The sequence below is a fragment of the Danio rerio genome, chromosome 3 (genome assembly GCF_049306965.1).
Source record: "Danio rerio strain Tuebingen ecotype United States chromosome 3, GRCz12tu, whole genome shotgun sequence".
Classification (NCBI taxonomy): Eukaryota; Metazoa; Chordata; class Actinopteri; order Cypriniformes; family Danionidae; genus Danio; species Danio rerio.
The window spans coordinates 23453750-23474739 of record NC_133178.1 but is presented as its reverse complement, the minus strand read 5'-3'; the positions used below and the strand labels follow the sequence as shown (position 1 = coordinate 23474739).

At 33.3% G+C, this 20990-nt stretch overlaps 1 protein-coding gene and 1 long non-coding RNA gene across 11 annotated transcripts in view; one reads left to right on the top strand and one right to left on the bottom strand.

Annotated features, from left to right (window-relative positions):
• mrtfaa (myocardin related transcription factor Aa) overlaps nt 1-20990 on the bottom strand; it is a 70538-nt gene that overhangs the window by 32827 nt on the left and 16721 nt on the right. For 8 of the 10 annotated variants that reach the window (XM_073944422.1, XM_073944423.1, XM_073944421.1 and 5 more), the window contains one exon: nt 7728-7793. In XM_073944422.1, the coding sequence (XP_073800523.1) occupies nt 7728-7793 (66 nt within the window). Of the gene's footprint in view, nt 1-7727; nt 7794-8194; nt 8249-13794; nt 14198-20990 lie in introns of those variants that run through there. The other 2 variants (XM_068218104.2, XM_068218105.2) reach the window with 2 other exon arrangements.
• LOC141381195 (uncharacterized) lies at nt 746-14999 on the top strand. Its single transcript, XR_012400976.1, has 2 exons — nt 746-884; nt 12053-14999. It is a non-coding gene; the product is annotated as an uncharacterized lncRNA (long non-coding RNA).

Genomic DNA, 20990 nt, shown 5'->3' with positions numbered 1-20990 from the left:
TGGGTTGTGGCTGGAAGGGCATCTGCTGCACAAAACATATGCTGGAATAGTTGGCCGTTCATTCCGCTGTGGCAACCCCTGATATATAAGCAACTAAGCCAAAGGAAAACGAATGAATTAACGAATGAAAACTGGACTGAAGTTTTTTTTTTTTTTTTTACTACTTTTATGTTAAGCTGCACTGCAAAAGTCCTATAGAAATTGAAATGAATTAAATTAAATAACAAAAAAATACCAAGGAAATCAGTGGCACTTTTTTGTGTTCAACAGAATAAAGATACACAAATTTGGACACAAGTCTGGAACAAGCTGAAAAATAAATCAATCATTCCTAAATTTAGCTTTTTGGGCAAACAATTCCTTCACCATTATTAGTAATAAGTTTTATACTGATTCTTAAAACTTAAGACTGAAAGTATTTGTGCACCATTAATCATCAAATATGAAAAACGTGATAAATAATATTTTCCCAAAACCTTTTTCTGACCTACAGTAGTTATTATGGGTGTGATGAGAGCTCACACGACTTTCACACAGTATTTTCAATAAATCCTTAATAAGAAAAGAGAAGATTATTTATAGGAGTGCTAAAAAGATAACTTTGATTAAGAAGCATTTCTTCTGTTTTGCTTTCTCCTATCATATTTTATATGGCATCCCTGTTGATGTCTGTCCACTGTTGACAGTGCGATTAGAGTGCCAAGTGAAATGCTGATATCAGCAGACACTGAGTTCAAATTGGATCACAGATGCTGGATAATATTATGGGACCAGTATGAAGCATTACATAAACTCACTAATGGGAACCATCGCCTTGTTTAAACTCTGCTTCTGCTTTTCTGGCTTTCATTTCTTTTTATGAAGATTCTGAGAAGAAGTCTTGAGTAAGTGCTTGGTGGTTCCACCATCAACCCACCTTCTTAAAGGGCCAGTCATATTAACAATGTTTGAAGTTTGATCTAATAATTTACTAGATCTCATGTGCGCAATTTAATAAGTGGTGCACAAAGTATTTAATTTAAATTATACTTATATGTAATTATACTGAATGTTTTGTGGAATATATTGGCATATCTCCTAACCGTAAATCAATATGAAATGAAGAACAGATATACACAAAGTTTTGCAAAGTTAGATCTGTTACTACATCAGATTTTTAGAGATAAACTGATTAATTTATTTAGTATCTTCGTTTTGAAAGAATGCAATTTTATAACCTCTAAGTCCTAAAATTTTTAAGATGCAAACTTGTATTCAGATGCGAATGAAGGGCCAGACTATGGTTTAAGGATCACATCAGCCTGATCCTTTTTTTTTTGTATTAAATAACTAGAGATTCTCTGGCAGAAATCCTCAGAAGGTTATGCCTAATGGTTTGCGGAGGAGTTGAGCTCAGAGATCAGAGGGTGGCAGATAAATCGCAACTTACTTATTAAGCAGTTCACAAGCACAACAAAATTGACCTGATTCTAGTAGTGGTTTTGTATTTGTATTTTTAAAAATAAAATAAATTAAAATACAGTAAAATATAATATAAAAAAAGAAAATAAAGCAAAATAAAATTGAATATAAAATTAAATAAAAATAAAATGAAGTAAAATAAAATATAAAATAAAATAAAAATACAAAAAAATAAAGTAAAATAAAATATAAAATACAATAAAACAATCAATTAAAATAAAATACAATAAAAATAAAGTAAAACAAAAATATAAAATAAAATATAAAATAAAATAAAAAATTAAGTAAAATAAAATAAAAATAAAGTAAAATAAAAAATTAAGTAAAATAAAATATAAAATACAATAAAAATAACGTAAAATAAAATATAAAGTACAATAAAAAAGTAAAACAAAATAAAAAATAAAGATAAATAAAATAAAAAATACAATAAAAATAAAGTAAAATAAAATAAGTCAAAGTAAATTAAAATTAAATATAAAATCAAATAAAAAATAATAGTAAAATAAAAATAAAGTAAAATAAAACATAAAATACAATAAAAAATAAAGTAAAATAAAATATAAAATAAAGCTAAATAAAATAAACAATACATTAAAAATAAAGTAAAATAAAATAAAATAAAGTAAATTAAAATAAAATACAATATAAACAAAGTAAAACAAAAATATTAAATTAAATAAAAACTTTCATAAAGTAAAGTAAAATAAAATATAAAATAAAAATACAGTAATATAAAATAATATAAAATAAAATATAATATAAAAATAAAATAAAATATAAAAAGTAAAGTAAAATATGACAACTTTACTATTTTATTTCTCTCACAACATGGAATAGAAACACTATTTATTTATTTAATTATTTTATTTATTTATTTATTTGTTTATTTATTTTTAGTTATTTAGTTAGTTATTCAGTTAAATAACAAATTAATAAAAAACAAAAATGCATGACAGAAATATAACAACAGATAAATTAACAGCAACACTATAAAATTTAATTAACAACCCATTACAGTTTGACGAACAGCATTTAAAACGTTTCAACAGGCTGCTAAATGAATCAGTTTATTATTACATTTACATTTAGTCATTTAGCAGACGCTTTTATCCAAAGCGACTTACAAATGAAGACAAGGAAGATTATTTTAATGTTTTAAGAGCATTTTTTAAACCATACATCCTGTGTGAGGCAAGATGTGTGTTAAAGTCTCTGCATGTTGTGTGAGAAAAGCATGACTAACATAACTGCCTAGAGTCAAACCTAAACTTCTCTCACCCAGCTAAACTTGACAACCGCCACAAAATTCCTGCAAGCAAAACAGAACCAACCATCTTGAACCTTGTTACTTGTTTGCACTTGTGTGAAAAGGGCTTTGTAATAGTCTAGTCTCTCTAGGGCCAAATTTATTGTATTGATGCAAACGTTTTGATTACACCGCATTTGACACAAACTCAACATGTGAAGATAATTTGTAAATGATTCTACAAGACATTCGGTGAACGAGAACATGCATGTAAAAAAGAAAACACTGAGAGATTTGTTGAGGAAGGCTATATTATGTGTTAAAATGATTAGTCAACATTGACAACAATATTTGTCAGCAATTGTTGTTGACCTAATATAAAACTATGCATGAAGTGAAAGTGAAAGTCTCTCTTTGTATATTTTTTGTGAGCTATTTAATATATCTGCATAGTTGTCCAAATTAATGTCCTGTGAGTGTTTTATAATGGAAGCGCCCATACAGGAGGATCTAGCAAGGCTCAATGATGTTTTTGCCATAGAATGATAAATAAACCAGTATATGAGCTTCAGACGTGCTCTGGCGGAGCTGTTTACTCTTCCGGTCAGCGATTTCCCAATAATATCCAGCTGCAAACTCAACCAGCATCAGATTGACGTGCTTCACCAGATTTAGGGTGTTTTACTGTGTTTTAGATTTGTCTGTATATTTTTGAATAGTAGTTATTTAATAGTAGATATTCAGTCAGTCTAGTTTAAAGCAGAAGCTGGTCTTTTGCAATCTCCCTGTTAACCTGTGTTTATATACACATACACACAGTTGAAGTCAGAATCATTAGCCCCCCTGAATTATTAGCACCCTGTTTATTATTTTCCCCAATTTCTGTTTAACGGAGAGAAGATTCCAACACATTTTTAAACATAATAGTTTTAATAACACATGTTGATGGTTTGTTCTGTAGACTTTCAAAGAAAAAAAATAGCTTAAAGGGCCCAATAATATTGTCCTTTAAAAGATTTAAAAAATAACAAATAAAAAACAAATAAGACTTTCTCGAGAAGAAAAAATATTATTAGACTTACTGTGAAAATTTCGTTGCTCTGTTAAACATAATTTAGGAAATATAAAAAAAAAGATAAAAAATTCAAAAGGGGTCTAATGATTCTGACTTCAACTGTACATACATACATACATACATACATACATACATACATACATACATACATATATATTTTTATATATAGTTTTAGTTTTAAATATAAATTAAAAAATATAAATATACATTCAAATAAATTACATTTAAAAAAAATTCTTATATATTTTTAATCAAATGCTGATAATAGAAAATAATAGAAGGCACAACAAATGTATAATATATTAATAAAGGTTTAAATGAGCATTTCATACAAACATTTTGGAAAAAATGTCAAGTTGGGTGGGCCTTCAAAAATGGATCGGAGAAAGAAGTGGGCCCCGAAGTGAAAAAGGTAGATAACATTACATCTAGAATTTTCAACAGGTTGACTGTTTTTACCATTTAAACCACTTTACCTCTCCAACCAGCCAGAATCATGCACAAGTTTGCAAAGTTCTGCACTTTAAATGTCTACCAGAGATAGTAATTAGTTCCTGATTAGTAGAACTGAGGCCTGTACCGTTAAGGCCAGATTCAGTTTAGTTTTAGTTTCAGTTTAGTTTACAGCAATTCTGGGTTTTAGGTACCTTCGGGGCAGGTTAAGTTCTTGATTACCCATTAATATTCCACTACTATTCCACCCTCAACTGTAAGCAAATCAACATCTCTGACATACTGTAATAAAAACACACTCTCAGTTTTTCTTGCTCCAAATGAAAGGTTACTAAATCGTTCCTGACGATTGAGCCTTACTGATGTTTGCGTTTGCTATATGTATATTAATTGCTGATTCAAAATCACCTTGTGGATATTTAGAATTAAGAATCTCATTTCAGAGAAGTGAATGGAAGACATTTTCAAATGAAACACGTTTTCAAAGGAGAATAAGTGACTTAAGCATTGTTTTTTTAGATAAACAAGTATGTTTATTTAGCATGTTTCCTGAATATCTGCATATTAGGGTATTTTCATGCTTTAAAAGAGTCAAAAAGTTACATATAGCACCTTTAATTATATATAACCGTACAGATATGAAGCTGCAAATTTAAGCTTTATATTTAAATTAGGAGATAAAGCTTTTAAAAAAAGGTTCTTTGTCTCTGTAAGACTTTCATTATACAGTACCTATACCAGTACATATTATCAACAAGACAAACTAGTTTTAATTTATTCAATTCATTGGTGTTTTCTTGCTGCTAGCTGTTTTTTTTTTTTTTTTTTTTTACTTTTTCCTCTTTCATAGACAATTAAATTATTTTGATGTTTAAATGTTTTAAACTCTACATTCTTTTCTTAACTTTTAAGCTCTGGATGTAAATTATGCTGACTTTTTTGCGAGACTTAAGTTCCTTTGATTCAAGGTGTGTGATTGGCTTTTTGCTGCTGATGTCCCATCTTCATGTGCACACTCATCAAGGCCTCATCAAAGCCTCTCTATCAGAGAGTTGATGATCGGCGTCATGGTACCTACAATGCCTGACTGTGCTGGTATAGTTTTGCCAACTCAAAACTAATGCTGTAATCCTACATTTGTTCAACCACCATCATGGCACAGGTAAGAGTAGTCATCAGGTAACATCAGGAATAACTCTGTGATGCTCATGTCAACAAACTGTGATTTGGGACAAATTAGTTCTATTTTCTAATATTATTTATGGCTAGCAAGTAATTTATGATGTAACATAGCAAAATGGTAAAGCGTGGAGACTTCACAAAAATAAATTACAAACAAAAACTGCTATTATGTGTTGTTTTTTGTTCTTCGCTTTGGAATTAAAAAAAGGAAGTTCAGTATACACAAGCAGACATTTATGCTTGGTGAAAATCCAAATGTCATCTGTGCTGCAGAGAGCAATGTTTAGATTAATATGTAAATATATGCAACACTATATCCTTTCGCTAACAAAACAATTACATAACAATAACGACAGCGTTGAGAAAAGTGTCTGATAGCAGTGATATGCGCACATTAATGCAAGATATATATCATCCTATACAATAGACTGCTCTGAAGCAAGCAGATTTACAATACTAAGCATTAAGTCAGAGTTTAGCTTAGCTCATTCAATGAATATTGGATGAACTCAATTTAATTGAGGGCAGGATTTCCATCCTATAAATTTGTTTAGCACCAACTTAAAAACAACTATTTATACAATTGAATGCAATTGTGTTGGTCCAACTGAATTTTATCAAATAAAAGTTTAAACAAATTTGTAGTTTTTTTAGCCTAAACTCAAGGGTCTGATAATGTTATGTATGTCTGGTATGTGTCGTACATTTTGAGGTCTCTTAGTTTTATTTGAAATTATCCTAAATTAACTAAAAGAGCCATTTTAAGCATATTTCATGAGTTGTACGTATATACAGTTGACTGAGGCTAATCTCAAATTTAAGTTTAGGACAGCTATTGCTCACTGAGCAAAGCAATAAACTGCAATTTTTTAATCTACCAACACCCAAAGCATGGATGCTTCTGCAAGGCAGTAAACTCAAAGCACTACGTGAAACTCTTCTAAATATTCAAACTAAAGTGAAGATTAAACTCTATAACAAGTCTTTCTATTAAGTCTAAACACATAAGATTACTTTTATTGTCAACATGTCCCTCTCTTAATTCAATTCCACATAAAGCATGCTGAGAACTTCAAATCCCCTAACCAGGTATTTGGACCAACACAATTCCTTCATGTTATCCCTACACAAAATGCTTAACTTAACGTAATGGTTTACAAATTTAAGTGGACTGTACATAAAACAAGGAAATTGCCCAAAGGAATTACAAGAACTGCGTATTCATTTTAAACGGGTAGTTTGAACAAGCTGCAGTAATCTTTTTTTTTAATTTTTTTGAGTGTGTTAGAACTACAACTTCAACATTTTCTGCAATACAGTAAAGCGGCTCTCCACTGTAATGTATTCCTTTTTTTTACTTGTGAATGCAAAAAACCTAAATCATATCATTACATTAATATAGTTTGGTTTGCACAGCTTTTTTTATTTTGCTAATTACAATACGGATTTATCTAAACAATTGTGATATTAGGCATAACGATGCATCCATTTAAAAACACTTTTTAAGAGTGAAAGAGAAAGTTTCACTGTCTGTTATACAATAACACAAAGCACTAATAAGTATTGCAAAAATTATTGTAGCTCTATGATAGTAGTACAAATGTAAAAGTAGTTTAAACTGTAAAAGCTGAACAATCGTTTAAAGCAGAATGATTAATCAGTGGAATAATTAGAAATTAGTAGATTATTCCAATCATTATTTGATTACTCAATTAGTTTCTGCCACCATATTGTTGAGTTATACAATCTAAGACACTTCGATGTTCTGACCTCAAAAAAAATTGCTTCAAACACAGATTAGTATCTACAAGTGTGTGTGGGTGAGCATTTTTTTTACTCATCATTAAAAACCCAAATCATCATTGCAAACTATTTTTTCATTTGACCTGAAATAAATCCACAAACAGCACAAGATAAAAACTAAATATTTAAAAAAAGAGCACTTCTTTACAGAATTGTGATGACCCAAGCTCAAAAAGCAGAGTCTTGAAATGAATGGGCCAACCTTTCATGCTCATTTAAAAACCACAACGCGAAAGGAAGCGAGTTTAACTCTATGATGGTGTTTACTAAACCCAATCAGCATCTTAGACAGGATGAGACTAGTGATACATGCTAAAGTTTAACCACAAGTCTACATTTTACCTGGTTCACATAAGGATAGAAACCGTAAACCGCATGCAAGAACAACTTTGTGTGAAGGACAAACATCTTCAGTATATTCAAGATCATTGAGCGATTGATAGATCTGCAGTTTGAAATATTACTGATAGTTAATACAAATAGGAAAGTATGAGTGACTCTTACGTGGCATGATCCCCTGGTCAACCAGTTCTTCTCGAGTTCGCCTCTGCTGAAGTTTGAGTTGGAGCACTAAAAAGAAACAAGAATTCAAAGATGAAGGGCAGTAAAATGACTAACTCAACTCTGAATTAAGTTAACAAACACTTATTTTAAGACTTTGAAAAGGTTGCACCATGACAGATTGACTTTAAGATTTAAATCAACCTCATTTTTTTGCACAACTACAACAAGAAATAAATACACACAAAAAAAAACCATATAAACAAGATAAGAGTGCCAGCGAGAAGCAAACGGGCATACACGAACGTCTAAATCACCAGAAGTGCATCTGAACTTTAAAAATAAGTTACTATGCATAATATGATTCAGTGTACCTCATTACTATTTTAAACCCTCATTATCTGCATGTTCAGCAGCTACAAACGCAAGGAAATGCATCATGACAGAAAACACACAAGTTGATAAAGTACCCGGCGAGCAGCTCGATCCGTCTCGTTCATTCTCCCCACAAACAAGCCCTTTCTGACAGCCGGTAGTGAGTTTATCAGTCACAGAGAAGAGAGTACAAACTACAACATGCTTCCTCTTCCTGTTTCTGCGTTCAATTAAAAAGAGAAGCAAGTGAGCGAGATGTTTTCACGGCTTACCACAGGAAGAGAGACTGTCAATTCTATGAATCGGACTTGAAGATTGTTTCAATTAAAATTTTCGATGAAAACTATAAATTGGTACGAAATGACATACGCCGACACGTCTGCTGTGTGAAAATGCAATAGAACTGCTCCTATTCTAAAGCAAACATCTGTGGAGCTTATACAGGGGTAAATGGTGACCTCAAAAATATGGTCACAACAAAAAAAACAAGTGCTTGATCAAGTGATTTATTAGTAAACCACAATAAGTAAGAAGACTAGTGAAGATTATGATGAATATTTGATAAAAACACCATAGAGAATCATCATTATCTGAACTACGAATGTACTAAAAGTCAGGCGACCATTTTACGGATTAGAATATACACGCCAGTGGTAGCTCAATAAAAAAAAAACAGTTGTTAAAAAAAGTGCGTCACAGTCTTTATCAGGACTATCTGAAATAAGTAAAGCATCAGAATCGTATTTCATCAGATTTCAAACAGTGATGTTCATGCATAACCAGGGCCGCTCATGTAACAAATAGATAAGTAAACACCAGCTTGGGAGGAACAGGGTTGTCTCTGTTAGATTAATAACTTGATACAAGGCTAAAACAAACCATCTTTCATTGTGGTTTTGGTTTACGCTTCTGACAATTTGACACATTTACTCTCTGGTGTTATGCGATGGTGTACAAATAATGCACTAATGTAGATTCTATAGTTGAACTGCAAAGCGAGTTGATAAAAACATTAATCTGTAACGTCAATAACACACATTTAAACTGTTTTGTCAATAATATATGATAGATAAGATCATCAGGATGCAGGTTTATAATTCCTAAAGCCTGAAGGAATGCTAATAAAAAGTCATTCATCCCAATTGCAGTTGTTATCTTAAATCGCATCACTGTTTGAAGTGTAAGGGGTGGTTGTCAAGAATGATGTGCAGTAATATGTATGGGACTAATTTGGTTATTAAGTTTTTAAATTGTTGTTGTCTTGATGAGTGTTGCTACTGTTTGATTGTTGTATGTATGCAGTTGTTTTCTTAAATACAGTGCTAAAGAAAAATTTCCCTTCTGTGCCAAGCAAAACGGACAATAAAACTTTAACTAAACTAGACACAAAATCGTTTTTAAATAGTACTCATTATTATTTTACATTAAACAAAAAAAAATTTAAAAAAACAAATCACAATTTTGCAATGTATGAGGTTATGAATTCTTTTTTTGGTGGTTTATATTTATATATTTATAATTTTTAAATATATTATATTTATTATTGTTTATGTTAAATTAATTAAAAAATGTATTTAAATATACAGACATAAATATATAAATCACACACATGAATTTAATCAATAGCCTGTTGTCATTATTTGTTTGTAGTCATTTACTGGTACAACTGAAAGAAACTTCCGATCAATTATATCACATGTTCCTCTTGAAATCTATTTGTAAAACTTCACTTATTTGAACAGGATAGCATTGCATCTGCTTATATTGGTAAAGCACTAACAATTTGGTTTAATGCTTAACATTCAAACCTTACACAATTTATATAATTTTTAATTAATTATTTAGATATTTTTAATACTGTTAATAATGTTTGTATAGTTTATTTTCCTTTTAAAGTGTCTACATCACGCAAATACAGTAGTCAACATTTGAAGTTGTTGAACCTTTCATCAAAGTTGTCCTAAAACTATTGAAAAAACCCCAATCTTGCCTTAGGACAACTTTTTGATCCATTTCAAACGTTGACTACTGTACATCAAGACATTCTCAATCTTGTTGAATAATTAGAAAACAAGAGGTATCAAAATCTTATCACAGACATATTTTATCATTTATTTGACTATGTTACACAGTCTAATGTGTTTTTGAACATGATGTTGTTGATGCCTGATCCTGTCAGTGCGGGTGGATTTATTAAGCGAGCACCTTTAGCACCTGTTCACTTGCCGCTTGTGTTGTGGAAAAGAGCCAGTGCCGCACCTGTTGCGTGGCTAAATTGTGATCTGGCGTTTGGTCTCCACAACAGCTGATGGGCTGCTGAATTCTGATCTGGCATGAGCTCACTGAAGATGATCTGGAACTGAAATTGAGATGGCTGGCAGGATGCGCGCGCACATTTCAGGATGACAACAGTGCAAGCTTACAAGCTAAACCTTAACGCTGAGAATTAATAACTTTCCCACCCACTAAAAAAAGACAATTGGGGCCTATGACTCACTATAACATTTAGGAGTCTAATTCTGCTTTGGAAAGATTGTGTGTGTGTGTGTGTGGTGTCAGGGTGAGCTGTTCATGCTCAAACTACAGCCAAAACACATTGTAAACATTGCTGTGGCAAAAATAGAGACTTGAATGGTGTGAACAAAGAAAGAGAAATAAAGAGATGCAGGCCCTAACTAGGCCAACATCAGCGAATTGCCATTTTTCATAAATAACATTCTGCTAAATAATCCATTAATCCACTCGTTTACTTATAATTCAACACCATTTGCAGTAGTTACCACAATGTTAAGATGTCAACCAACATTAAACAGCGCAGAAATTCTTATTCATTCACATTCAAAATATATAAATATGAGCCAAAATATATATTAATATAAGTAAAGTAAATGCAAGCAATATAGTATATTGGAATGTTTTCATGCATTTCATGAATGCATGTCACAAAGTTAAATCAGTCTATCAAATATTTGTAGCTAAAATATTAATACATCCATAAGTATATACAATCCCACTCTCCAGCAACTTTATTACAGTAAGTACGCCATGTTCAACTTCTTGTCAACACACATATCTAATCAGCACACCAGTACTTAGTACTTTTAGACATCAATGTGGTTCAGCCCGAACATCAGAATGGAGAAGGATATTTAAAGGGTCACCCAAAAATTTAAATATGTTGTTAATTTATTCACCCTCAGGTTATTTTGTTGTTGTTGTTGTTCTCCAGGAAATGAAAATCATCAGATTAAACCATCAACTTTAGTGATTCATCACCATGAGAGTCGAAAAAAAGCATATCAGGGATAAGAAAATGAATCCCTGTGGCTCCCAACAATACACTAATATCTTATGAACCAAAGACATCGATCTGCACAATAAGCTGAACTTTATATAAAACATTTTTACCTTTCATCCACAGCCTAAGCGAACCACAAAATGTGATTATTTTCTGCAAATGGGATTGTTTCTGATTTAAATAACTGATTCAGACACAATCATAAAATTATTTAATTCAATTCATGTCGATTAATATAGCGCTTTTACAAATGTGAATTGTGCCAAAGCAGCTTCACATAGAAGATTACAGTAAATTGAAATTGTGTCAGTCCCGGTTTCAGAGTTGAAGTTCACAAAGTTGACATTTTCCTTATAGTGTACTTCAAATCACTAAAGACCTTCGATACAACTCACTACGCAGTCTTTTCTCTCTATCTTCATCCAGAGAAGGCACCACATATTGATATATAAATACACACACAGTCAAAACAACACACATCAACATCTATAAATCAAAAATCAAACAAAACAAACCCCTGTAAAAGCACTGTTTTGCCTGCAAATCTAATGTTCTTAGTACACATCAATTAAACTAAGCTCATGACACAAAACTTAAGGCACTTCTCTGTCATATTTCCTCATGGCTTGTTCTGTTTCTATTTGTGTCCTCACAGTCATACTGTACCTGACACTTAATCTGTGTGGCAGCTTGCTGCTGAGTTATTGAGGATATCACTGTAAATTACGCCTCACGTCTGTAATTGCGACCTGCAGGACACCTAAATGTGCTGGTAAAGCATGTGTGTGAGTGAGTGTGTGTATGAACTTCACCTGGATGGAGAAAAATGTCACCGCTCTGCTTTTCTCATCACCCTGGCATGCCAAGCACAGCATGCACCATCACACAAACATTTGCTAACTACTCAACGTATCAAGCCAGCTGTTTACAGGTCTCATTAATAAAATACTCAAAAACAGCACATCACAGCTCACATCTGATCTAGTTAAATCTGATTGCTAAACCACAGGCGTTTTAGAAAATCTTATAAGAGTTTATGTATTTTCCCCCTAAGACCAATATTCCAAGTGTTTGAGAAAATATGAGAGCTTAAAGACGCCTTTCATGTGGAGAATGAAGTCACATGCATTGTTCAAGTGTAAAAATCTTGATGGCTCTGTGAGTCTCGTCTATCAAATCAGATTTTTATTTTATATTTTCTATTGAGTTCAAGACAGGTGATTGGCTGGGCCATTCTACAGCTTTATTTTCTTTCTCTAAAAGCATTTGAGTTTTTCCTTGGTTGTGTTTTGGACCATTGCCTTGCTGAAATGTCTACTCTGGATTTATCTTCATCATCCTGATAATGTAGATGTTGGACTGAAACAGCGAACAATAATTTACAATGACGAAGGACAGAGAGTTGCGGAATAACTACTGAGAGATTTAATTTGCTGTCTGGGCTTTCACTGCCTTTCCACACCTCCCATTCTTCATGTTTTCAACACTTTTCCCCCTTTGTCATTTCAGTTTTCTTTGCATATATGAATTTATTTGATTTTTATCAACATCTGGTGAAAATTTCAAGTCAAAAGCACAACAGAAATATGTTTTCTGAGAAAATTAGTGACGTGTTCAATACTTATTTCCCCCACTGTAAGTGCATTTATACAGTACAACTAGTGCCGCAGTTTACTCCAACTACCTCTAAACATAAGTGCAGTTTTGATAGCTCAAGATCAATACAGCATTAAACACAATGCCTGTCTGTGTAGTTTCTTTGATGTGTTCAACATCTCTGGACTGTTACTCTAGTTGTCAGATGAAGGTTCTGACAGATTCAAAGTGAAGATCGTTTTCTTTCTCCGTTTGGTGTAAATATGGAGCTGTGGTTTACTATTAACGAATATTCTCACAGTGTCTGCATGGCTGAGTGATATAAAAAGAAGAATATGTACATACGCATTCTTTCCTCTCATTGTAATTAGCACACAACGACTAAAATGACAGCGGGGAAAAAATAAGGTATATGCATAGCTAGTGTTTCTTCCTATACTGATAAACTCCCAGTGGACGGTTAATGTGACCTTTTTCAGTTTACGGATGTTGTAATGTAATTAAAATACAATCAACTGAATAGACTTTAGAGTCTACACAGGTTGAATCTGGCATGCAATGCAATGCATAACCCTGTGATACTTTGGCATTATTTTTAAAAGATTAATGCTGTTAAATGTCATTGTTTACTGCATTCGCATTAATGTTCAGAAGCAGAACATGTTTTAAACCTTCTCCTTTTGTAGTATGTAAATAGAAAAGGACATTAGATCAGCACTTCTGTGAATAAATTATGCCAAAAAAGCTATTCCCTTAAGTTTGTTGTTGGTCTGAGCGCATGCATGCAAGACAACTCCACACCTCGTCTCAAACTCAGGCAGGCCCGTCGCTCTTGGTCCAATCGAAGAGCTTGCTTCTTCATGCCATGGCTGATTGGAGCAGATCCAAAAGAGGCGGGGCCAGTGTAAAGCCACGAGCTGGTTTCCAGCATGCTGCTCAGCTTTTTAGAAGATAAATCAAACTTTCTGCTGCAAAAAGAACTTTCAATAAATGCTGTTTTACAATCGGTCTCGCATCGTTCATATTTCAGTCATTCAGAGCATACATCTGCTCGCAGGAATCCGCATGAGAGAAAAGAAGCAGAAGAAGATGGAAACAAACAAAAATAAAAGGAGGCAGATATCTGATGAGAAGAAAGCGCCACAAAGATCCAGAGCTCCTGCTGTTGCTGTTGTCCTGCTGTTGCAGAAACAGCATGCAGACTGAAGTTATCCGCAGGGAAAGGTGTGTGTTTGTGTGTGCGTCTGTGTGTGACGGCACTACCACAGCTGTTCCTCAAGTCATTCAGTTCACACACACACATTTGTGCTGAGTAGTGTGTGTTTTATTAAAGCAGCTCACTCTGCACCCAATGACCTCTCCCTGCTGACAGAATGACATACAAAGGCAGTCACGGGACTGTGTAGCTTGGTTTGAAAATACGGCTGAAATTAAAATCTCAGAAAAGATGACTTCCTAAAAATGAGCAGACATCCTGGCGGCTGTTCAGAGAACATCACAATTGTCTGGTGTTGCTATTTAAAGTGGCTGAATTTATGGAAATGCATCCAATGTCTGACATCCACACCTCACTGCTAAGGCGTAAAATCACTCCGTTCAGCAGGTGTTTTAGGAGCCGTTTTTAGATCTCTGCTAAAGTGTGTGTGGTTTTACACACTGAAGTGTGAGCGTGTAAAATATTCTCTGAGGGGACAAATCAAGAAAAAAACAGGACTTTTGTAGATTAAATTACCACTTAGAAAAATGTGCCGGGCTCCAGGGTGACTATAGAAAATGAAAAATGCCCAAACTGCATTTAAAGAGTAAAATGTGTTGTCTCTTACATCATGAGCGACAAATGGATTATATCAGTGTTGTTACCATCAACTAGAATTAAATTGAAGTCAGCAATCTCTGCAGTAAGTTGTGACATCATAGTAATTTAGATGACTTGCTATTAAGTCACTGCCTGGAATGGTTGTCACATATTTACAATCCACAGAACCATTGCACACAGAGTCCCTTGCGTATAAATAAATAAATTCATTCAATCATTTTCTTTTTGGCTTAGCCCCTTTATTAATCAGGGGCCGCCACAGCGGAGTGAACCGCCAACTTATAAAGCACATTTAACGCAGCGGATGCCCTTCAGCTGCAACCCATCCATGGGAAACACCCATACACACATACACTACGGCCAATTGAGCTTCCTCAATTCAACACGTCTTTGGACTGTAGAGGAAACTAGCGAACTAGCGACCTTCTTGCTGTGAGGCAATCGTACTACCCACTGTCGCTCCAAATAAATAAATAAAGAAAAACAAATGTGGTCAATTCAAAGAAGAAAAAAAAACACTGTAAAAAATATGACAAAAAGTCAAGACAACAAACATTGTTATGTTGTTTTAACGTGTTTTAATAAGTTGATCAGGTTTCAGCTAAAACTTTTAAGTTATACAAAGTTTCATTTAATATTTTTTGTTAGATTGCTGTAAGTTGAGATGAATAGACAAGTTCATTTGATTTAACTAAAAAAAAGTTAGGCAACAACAATTTATAATATTGTGTTCATCCAGCCTATTGCAAAGAGAGAAAGGAGAGATCATCTGCTTATCAGAGTTACAAATGGTCATCCAGAAATAAAGTTTATTTCAGGAAATCAGAGATCAGTTTTGATCTTTTGCTAGCAATACTCCAGCCATACATAACACCAAATTCTGTAAACAAATTAATCCTGAACTGAGGCTGGGAGTACATCAAAGGGTACGGATACACATATACACACACACACACACACACACACACATTATTTAAAAGTGACGAACAGTTGGAAGCTTTGAGTCCAAAATATTCACCTAAAATTGTCGCACTAAAAAAAAAAAAAAAAAACGACTTCATGTTGTGTCAACTTAATACAATGTTTTTGCTGTTTTAAGGAGGGCTTTTGGCTTCATTGTTGTCATGTAAACAGTTTAACACAGCATGCAGAAATGGTAAAATTAATACATTCATTTATTCATTTTCCTTAGGCTAAGTCTCTATTCATCAGGGGTCACCAGCGGAATGAACCACCAACATATCCAGCATATGTTTTACACAACGGATGCACTTCCAGCTGCAACCCACTGCAGGGAAACATCCATGCACACTCATTCACACACACACATACACTAAGGCCAATTTAGCTTATTCAATTCACCTATAGCGCATGTCTTTGGAATGTGGGGGAAACCGGAACACTCGGAGGAAACCAACGCCAACACAGGGAGAACATGCAAACTGCACATAAAAATGCCAACTGGCCCAGCTGTGACTCAAACCAACGACCAAACCGGTGACAGTACTAACCACCGAGCCACCGTGATGCCTGGTACTATTAATAATTTGGCAAAAAAAATAATTTAAATTGGTCAAAATGTCTCAAATCCATCTCTTCGTGTCACACGTATACGTTGTTAAAGCAGTTTTGCATTGTTGTGTGCATGTAGCCAATGTAGTTGACATAGAATAAATAAATGTGTTCGCTTGGGAATTATATTCCAAGGCACTTTATATAATGCATTAAATATCAAGCTCACAAAATGTGCAAGACCTGCAAACATTTGCATTGGTGCTGAATGAGAGAGACACATTTCCTACAGTTTCAGTTTTTCTAGGATTATGGGTTCACAGTATAATAAATATTCTTCATAGTGAATGCTGCTACATGTTTTCTGCCTATGTTGTAGTTTTAACAGTTTTTACTGTTCTAAAACTGTTCTACTGTTCTAATTATTGATACATTTTATTTATATGTACAGTTGAAGTCAAAATTATTAGCCCGGATTTTCTTTTTTAACATATTTCCTAAATGATGTTTAACAAAGCAAAGAATATTTCACAGTATGTCTGATAATGTTTTTTCTTCTGGTGAAAGTCTTATTTGTTTTATTTCGGCTAGAATAAAACAGGTTATTATATTTTATAACTATTTTAAGGTAAATATTATTAGTCCCCTTAAGTGATATTTTTAGAATTGTCTACAGAACAAACCACTGCTATACAATGATTTGCCTACCCTAATTTGTAGAGTTGCACTTTAAGATGAATACTAGTATCTTAAAAGATTTCTACGATATTTTGTACTGTCATCATGCATGGTTTCACCGTTAAATTTAAAGCATTAGGAGATTTTTAAAACCATTATGAATGGAATTTTTGACTTATACAGGGTTAAATGCTAAGGATTTATTTTTAAATATGCCAGTTTAAAATAGATTTTCACTTGCTTTATCAAAAATGTAACACATTAAAATTTAATACATTTAATAAAACAATAATAATCATTTGGTTTCCATTTTTTTTTTAAATATATTCATTCACAAACCCGATAACCCTTACCAAGAAAAGAACAAAACATAGCTGTCAATTACTTCAGTCGACAATAATAATAATTTAATAACAAAAAAAACATATGTCAGGTCAGCATCCTCAGGTAATAAATGGAGAACTTTTAAGCAAATTTTACTATAAGAAAAGTAATTAAATTCTTTTTTTAAATAAAAAGTTAAAAGTTTTATTGAGATGGATTGTTGGAGATTAACAACACGGAAACAAAGAAAATTAACAGGGAAAATTAAAAACTTTTAAAAAAAGATTTAAGACCTACAACACAATGTTTCAGTAGATTTAAGATTTTTTAAGATCCCACGGATACCCTTTCATGGCAAAGATACAAAAAAGAAGCAGCTATTAGAAATCAGTCATTAAAACTATTATGTTTGGAAATGGGTTGAACAAAACTTTCTTTGTTAAACAGAAATTGGAGAAGAAAATATAGGGGGCTAATAATTCAGGATAGATAATAATTCTGCCATCAACTGCAAATGTTTAGATACTGTATAATGAACTGTCAAACTCTCATACAACATTAAGGAACTTGTATCCAGTTCCTGTGCAGTGAGTGCAAGTGGCACAGCAAAGCGAACAGAGTGCATGTCTACAGACCCTTCTCGCTAGAGCCGATCCATTAGCCTGAATGAGGCACTTAAAATCAGGTCACTCGAGGCTGGTTAAAAGCATCTGCTAAATGACTACTCGCATGCCAGACTGTGTATAAAGTGTAAGTGATTTCAGGCAATCCAATACATTTCCAGCATTAAAAAATGAACCGACTGAAGTGCAGACAAGATCCACTAGATGGCAGGAGCGACATCTTACAGTAAACATGTAGAGCTAGATATTTAACTTGAAGATATTCAGAGATTGTGGGATGCTAGTGTGCGTGTTTAGATAAGCAATGCAATATAACCCTAGAAACCATTATTAGTTATGGGCTGGACATTATATGCTAAGTGAGACAGAACACAGAGCCGTGTGTGAGCATGTCACGTTTCAGCCTTGAGCTCTTCAATCTTAGCATGACACATATCAGGTATCAGCTTATAACCTAATGTCTTTATCCAACTGAATATGTAAATTTGAAGTGTATTATTTTGTGTATTTTTTATTTAATAATTTTAGTGTCCATTTTTTTACTGTACATACATCTGTTCATTGTTGTTTCATGTTAGTTTAGGTACATTAAATAATATCAACGGACCAAATTTATACAGTTCTATTATTTATCAGCATATGTTGACATTAGCTGAAATAAAAGAAGTGCTTTGGGTGTCTTTTTCTGCTCTGGTTAATGTAATTATATAACCATGTTGCTGAGTGCAGCCTTTTTAAATCATGTGACTGATAAACAATGAAAAAAAAATTGCTTTGCTTTACATTTTTGGTGGAAAAAACATGCAATCCGAGGTTTATCTCTGTCCTAAGCTTTTTGCTAGTATTTTTCTCATTACACCAAAACCTTTCATGAAAGCTAAATGATGTTGCGCAGATGAGACAGACATATCGCATATGACTGTAACATAATAAAACACACTGATAACCACTAACATATAAAGAAAGGAAATACTCAAATTTAGTCAAAAATTATTTTGAATATAAAATGTTTGGCAGATAAAACAGTATACATCTTTTCAATTTTGAAGAATTCTACTAATGTTAAAGGGGTTATATACTTATCTAGAATTGAGAAACCTTGGTTAATGACATTTAGATGAATATGAAAGTATGTGTTCAATGCGTACTTCGAAAAATATCACTGAGCTGAGAAAACAGCCATTTAAAAATGATAAACATGTAATGATATAAACGTGTGCACAAGCTCCTTAATTACCCAGCATCCCTTCAGTATATGAGGTCATTAAAACTACAGTTTACAATGATGATCTGATTATGACCTATATGTGACTATAGACCAGGGGTGTCTAAACTCGGTCCTGGAGGGCCAGTATCCTGAATAGTTTAGCTCCAACTTCCTCCAACACACCTGCCTAGAAGTCTAGTATATAGAAAGAGCTTGAATATCTGGTTCAGGTGTGTTTAATTGGGGTTGGAACTAAAATATGCAGGACACTGGCCCTCTAGGACCGAGTTTGGACACCACTGCTATAGACTATAGATATCTACACACAATTAGTTATTCAAGAGAATAATTTGAATTGATCATTTTCCCTTAATTAATAATAAGCTCCCATGCTTTCTCAAGAAATTTAGGAAGTCAGAGTCATAGTCTTATAGGTTTTGTTGCAATCTGCACACACAATAAAATTATTATAATACTTTGGGCCCTGTCATTTACATTTTGTTGCCATTTTCAGACCAGCGCAACCCTAATTTTCTCGTTTTGCACCACGTTTTTTAAATATCAAACCCATTTGCGCCTCTTTGTGGACTTATCGATGTGTTGGTCTATAAAGGAGGTGTGTTCAGGTGCATTGTTGGTGTTGTGACGACCCCTTGTGGTCGTTTGTGGCTGGGGTGTGGGTGTCGGTCTGTGCATCTGTGTGTGTGTGTGTGTGTGTGTGTTGCAGGTCCAGCTGATTGCGCTGGGATTGAGAACACCGGTTTGTGATTGAGTTGCTCTGCTATAAATAGCGTGTTCGTTTCAGACGAGGAGAGGCTGCACGTGGAATCTGGTCACTTATCTTTCGGCTGGGATCGGTTTTGGACCTGATGGGCTAGCAACATGACCTTTGATAATAGTAAATAAATATGTTTTTGTACCGCAATTGTACTCGACTTCTCCTTATTTGTGGTGACCGGTTTAGGTCATAACGAATGGGGGCTCGTCCAAAACATTTTTCTTAGACTGGTAAAATTTGGTATTGTTTGTATAATTTTTGTTATTGTTTTGGATTTTGTTAAATTTGTTTTGGTTAATTGGTTATGATGATAAAACTGAAATTTGATTTATTATTGGGAGAATCGAGTGCAATTGTATTGAAAGAATAGACTTATTTTGTGTAATTCCATGCACAGCTGGTTGACATTTCAAATAGCCCTGTGAATTAATTTCGTTGTTAGGATTAAGTGATATGTCTCTTGGGACATGTCAAATATTTTTTTTTAGTTTGTTATTTTTGAGCAGATCGGTGGTTAGAGCTATGTCTCGGGAGCACGCCGAGGTGTGAGAGAATCGCCAATATAATTGGTTGTTGTTCTCAGCCTGCGGTATTTGGTGCATAAAAACCCACCACTGTATGCTTGAAGACTAGGGTCTACTTAGTTAGATTTATGTATAGTTATAGGTTGCGAAATTAATATACAGGGCGCAAATATATTTGTTGTCTCCAGTGGGTGTGGCAAGGAGGTAAATTACTTAAGGGGTTTATTGATTATTCTTTTTCTTTTATTTTGTATATGTGTGTGTGTATATATATATATATATATATGTATGTATGTATGTATATGTATATAGACATATATATATATTTTTTTCTTTCTCTTTCGTTGTGCCCCTTCTGTTCCTGATTATGACGTCAATTGAAGTAGGTGAGTTTATTGAGAATCCTTCTGAGCAAATATTTAATTTGTTAACAAAAGACCAATTGATCGAGATTGCAGCCCACTATGGTATTGTCCTTACGACAAATGATAAAAAACTGAAAGAAAATGTTAGGGCAGTTTTAAAGATGGCTTTT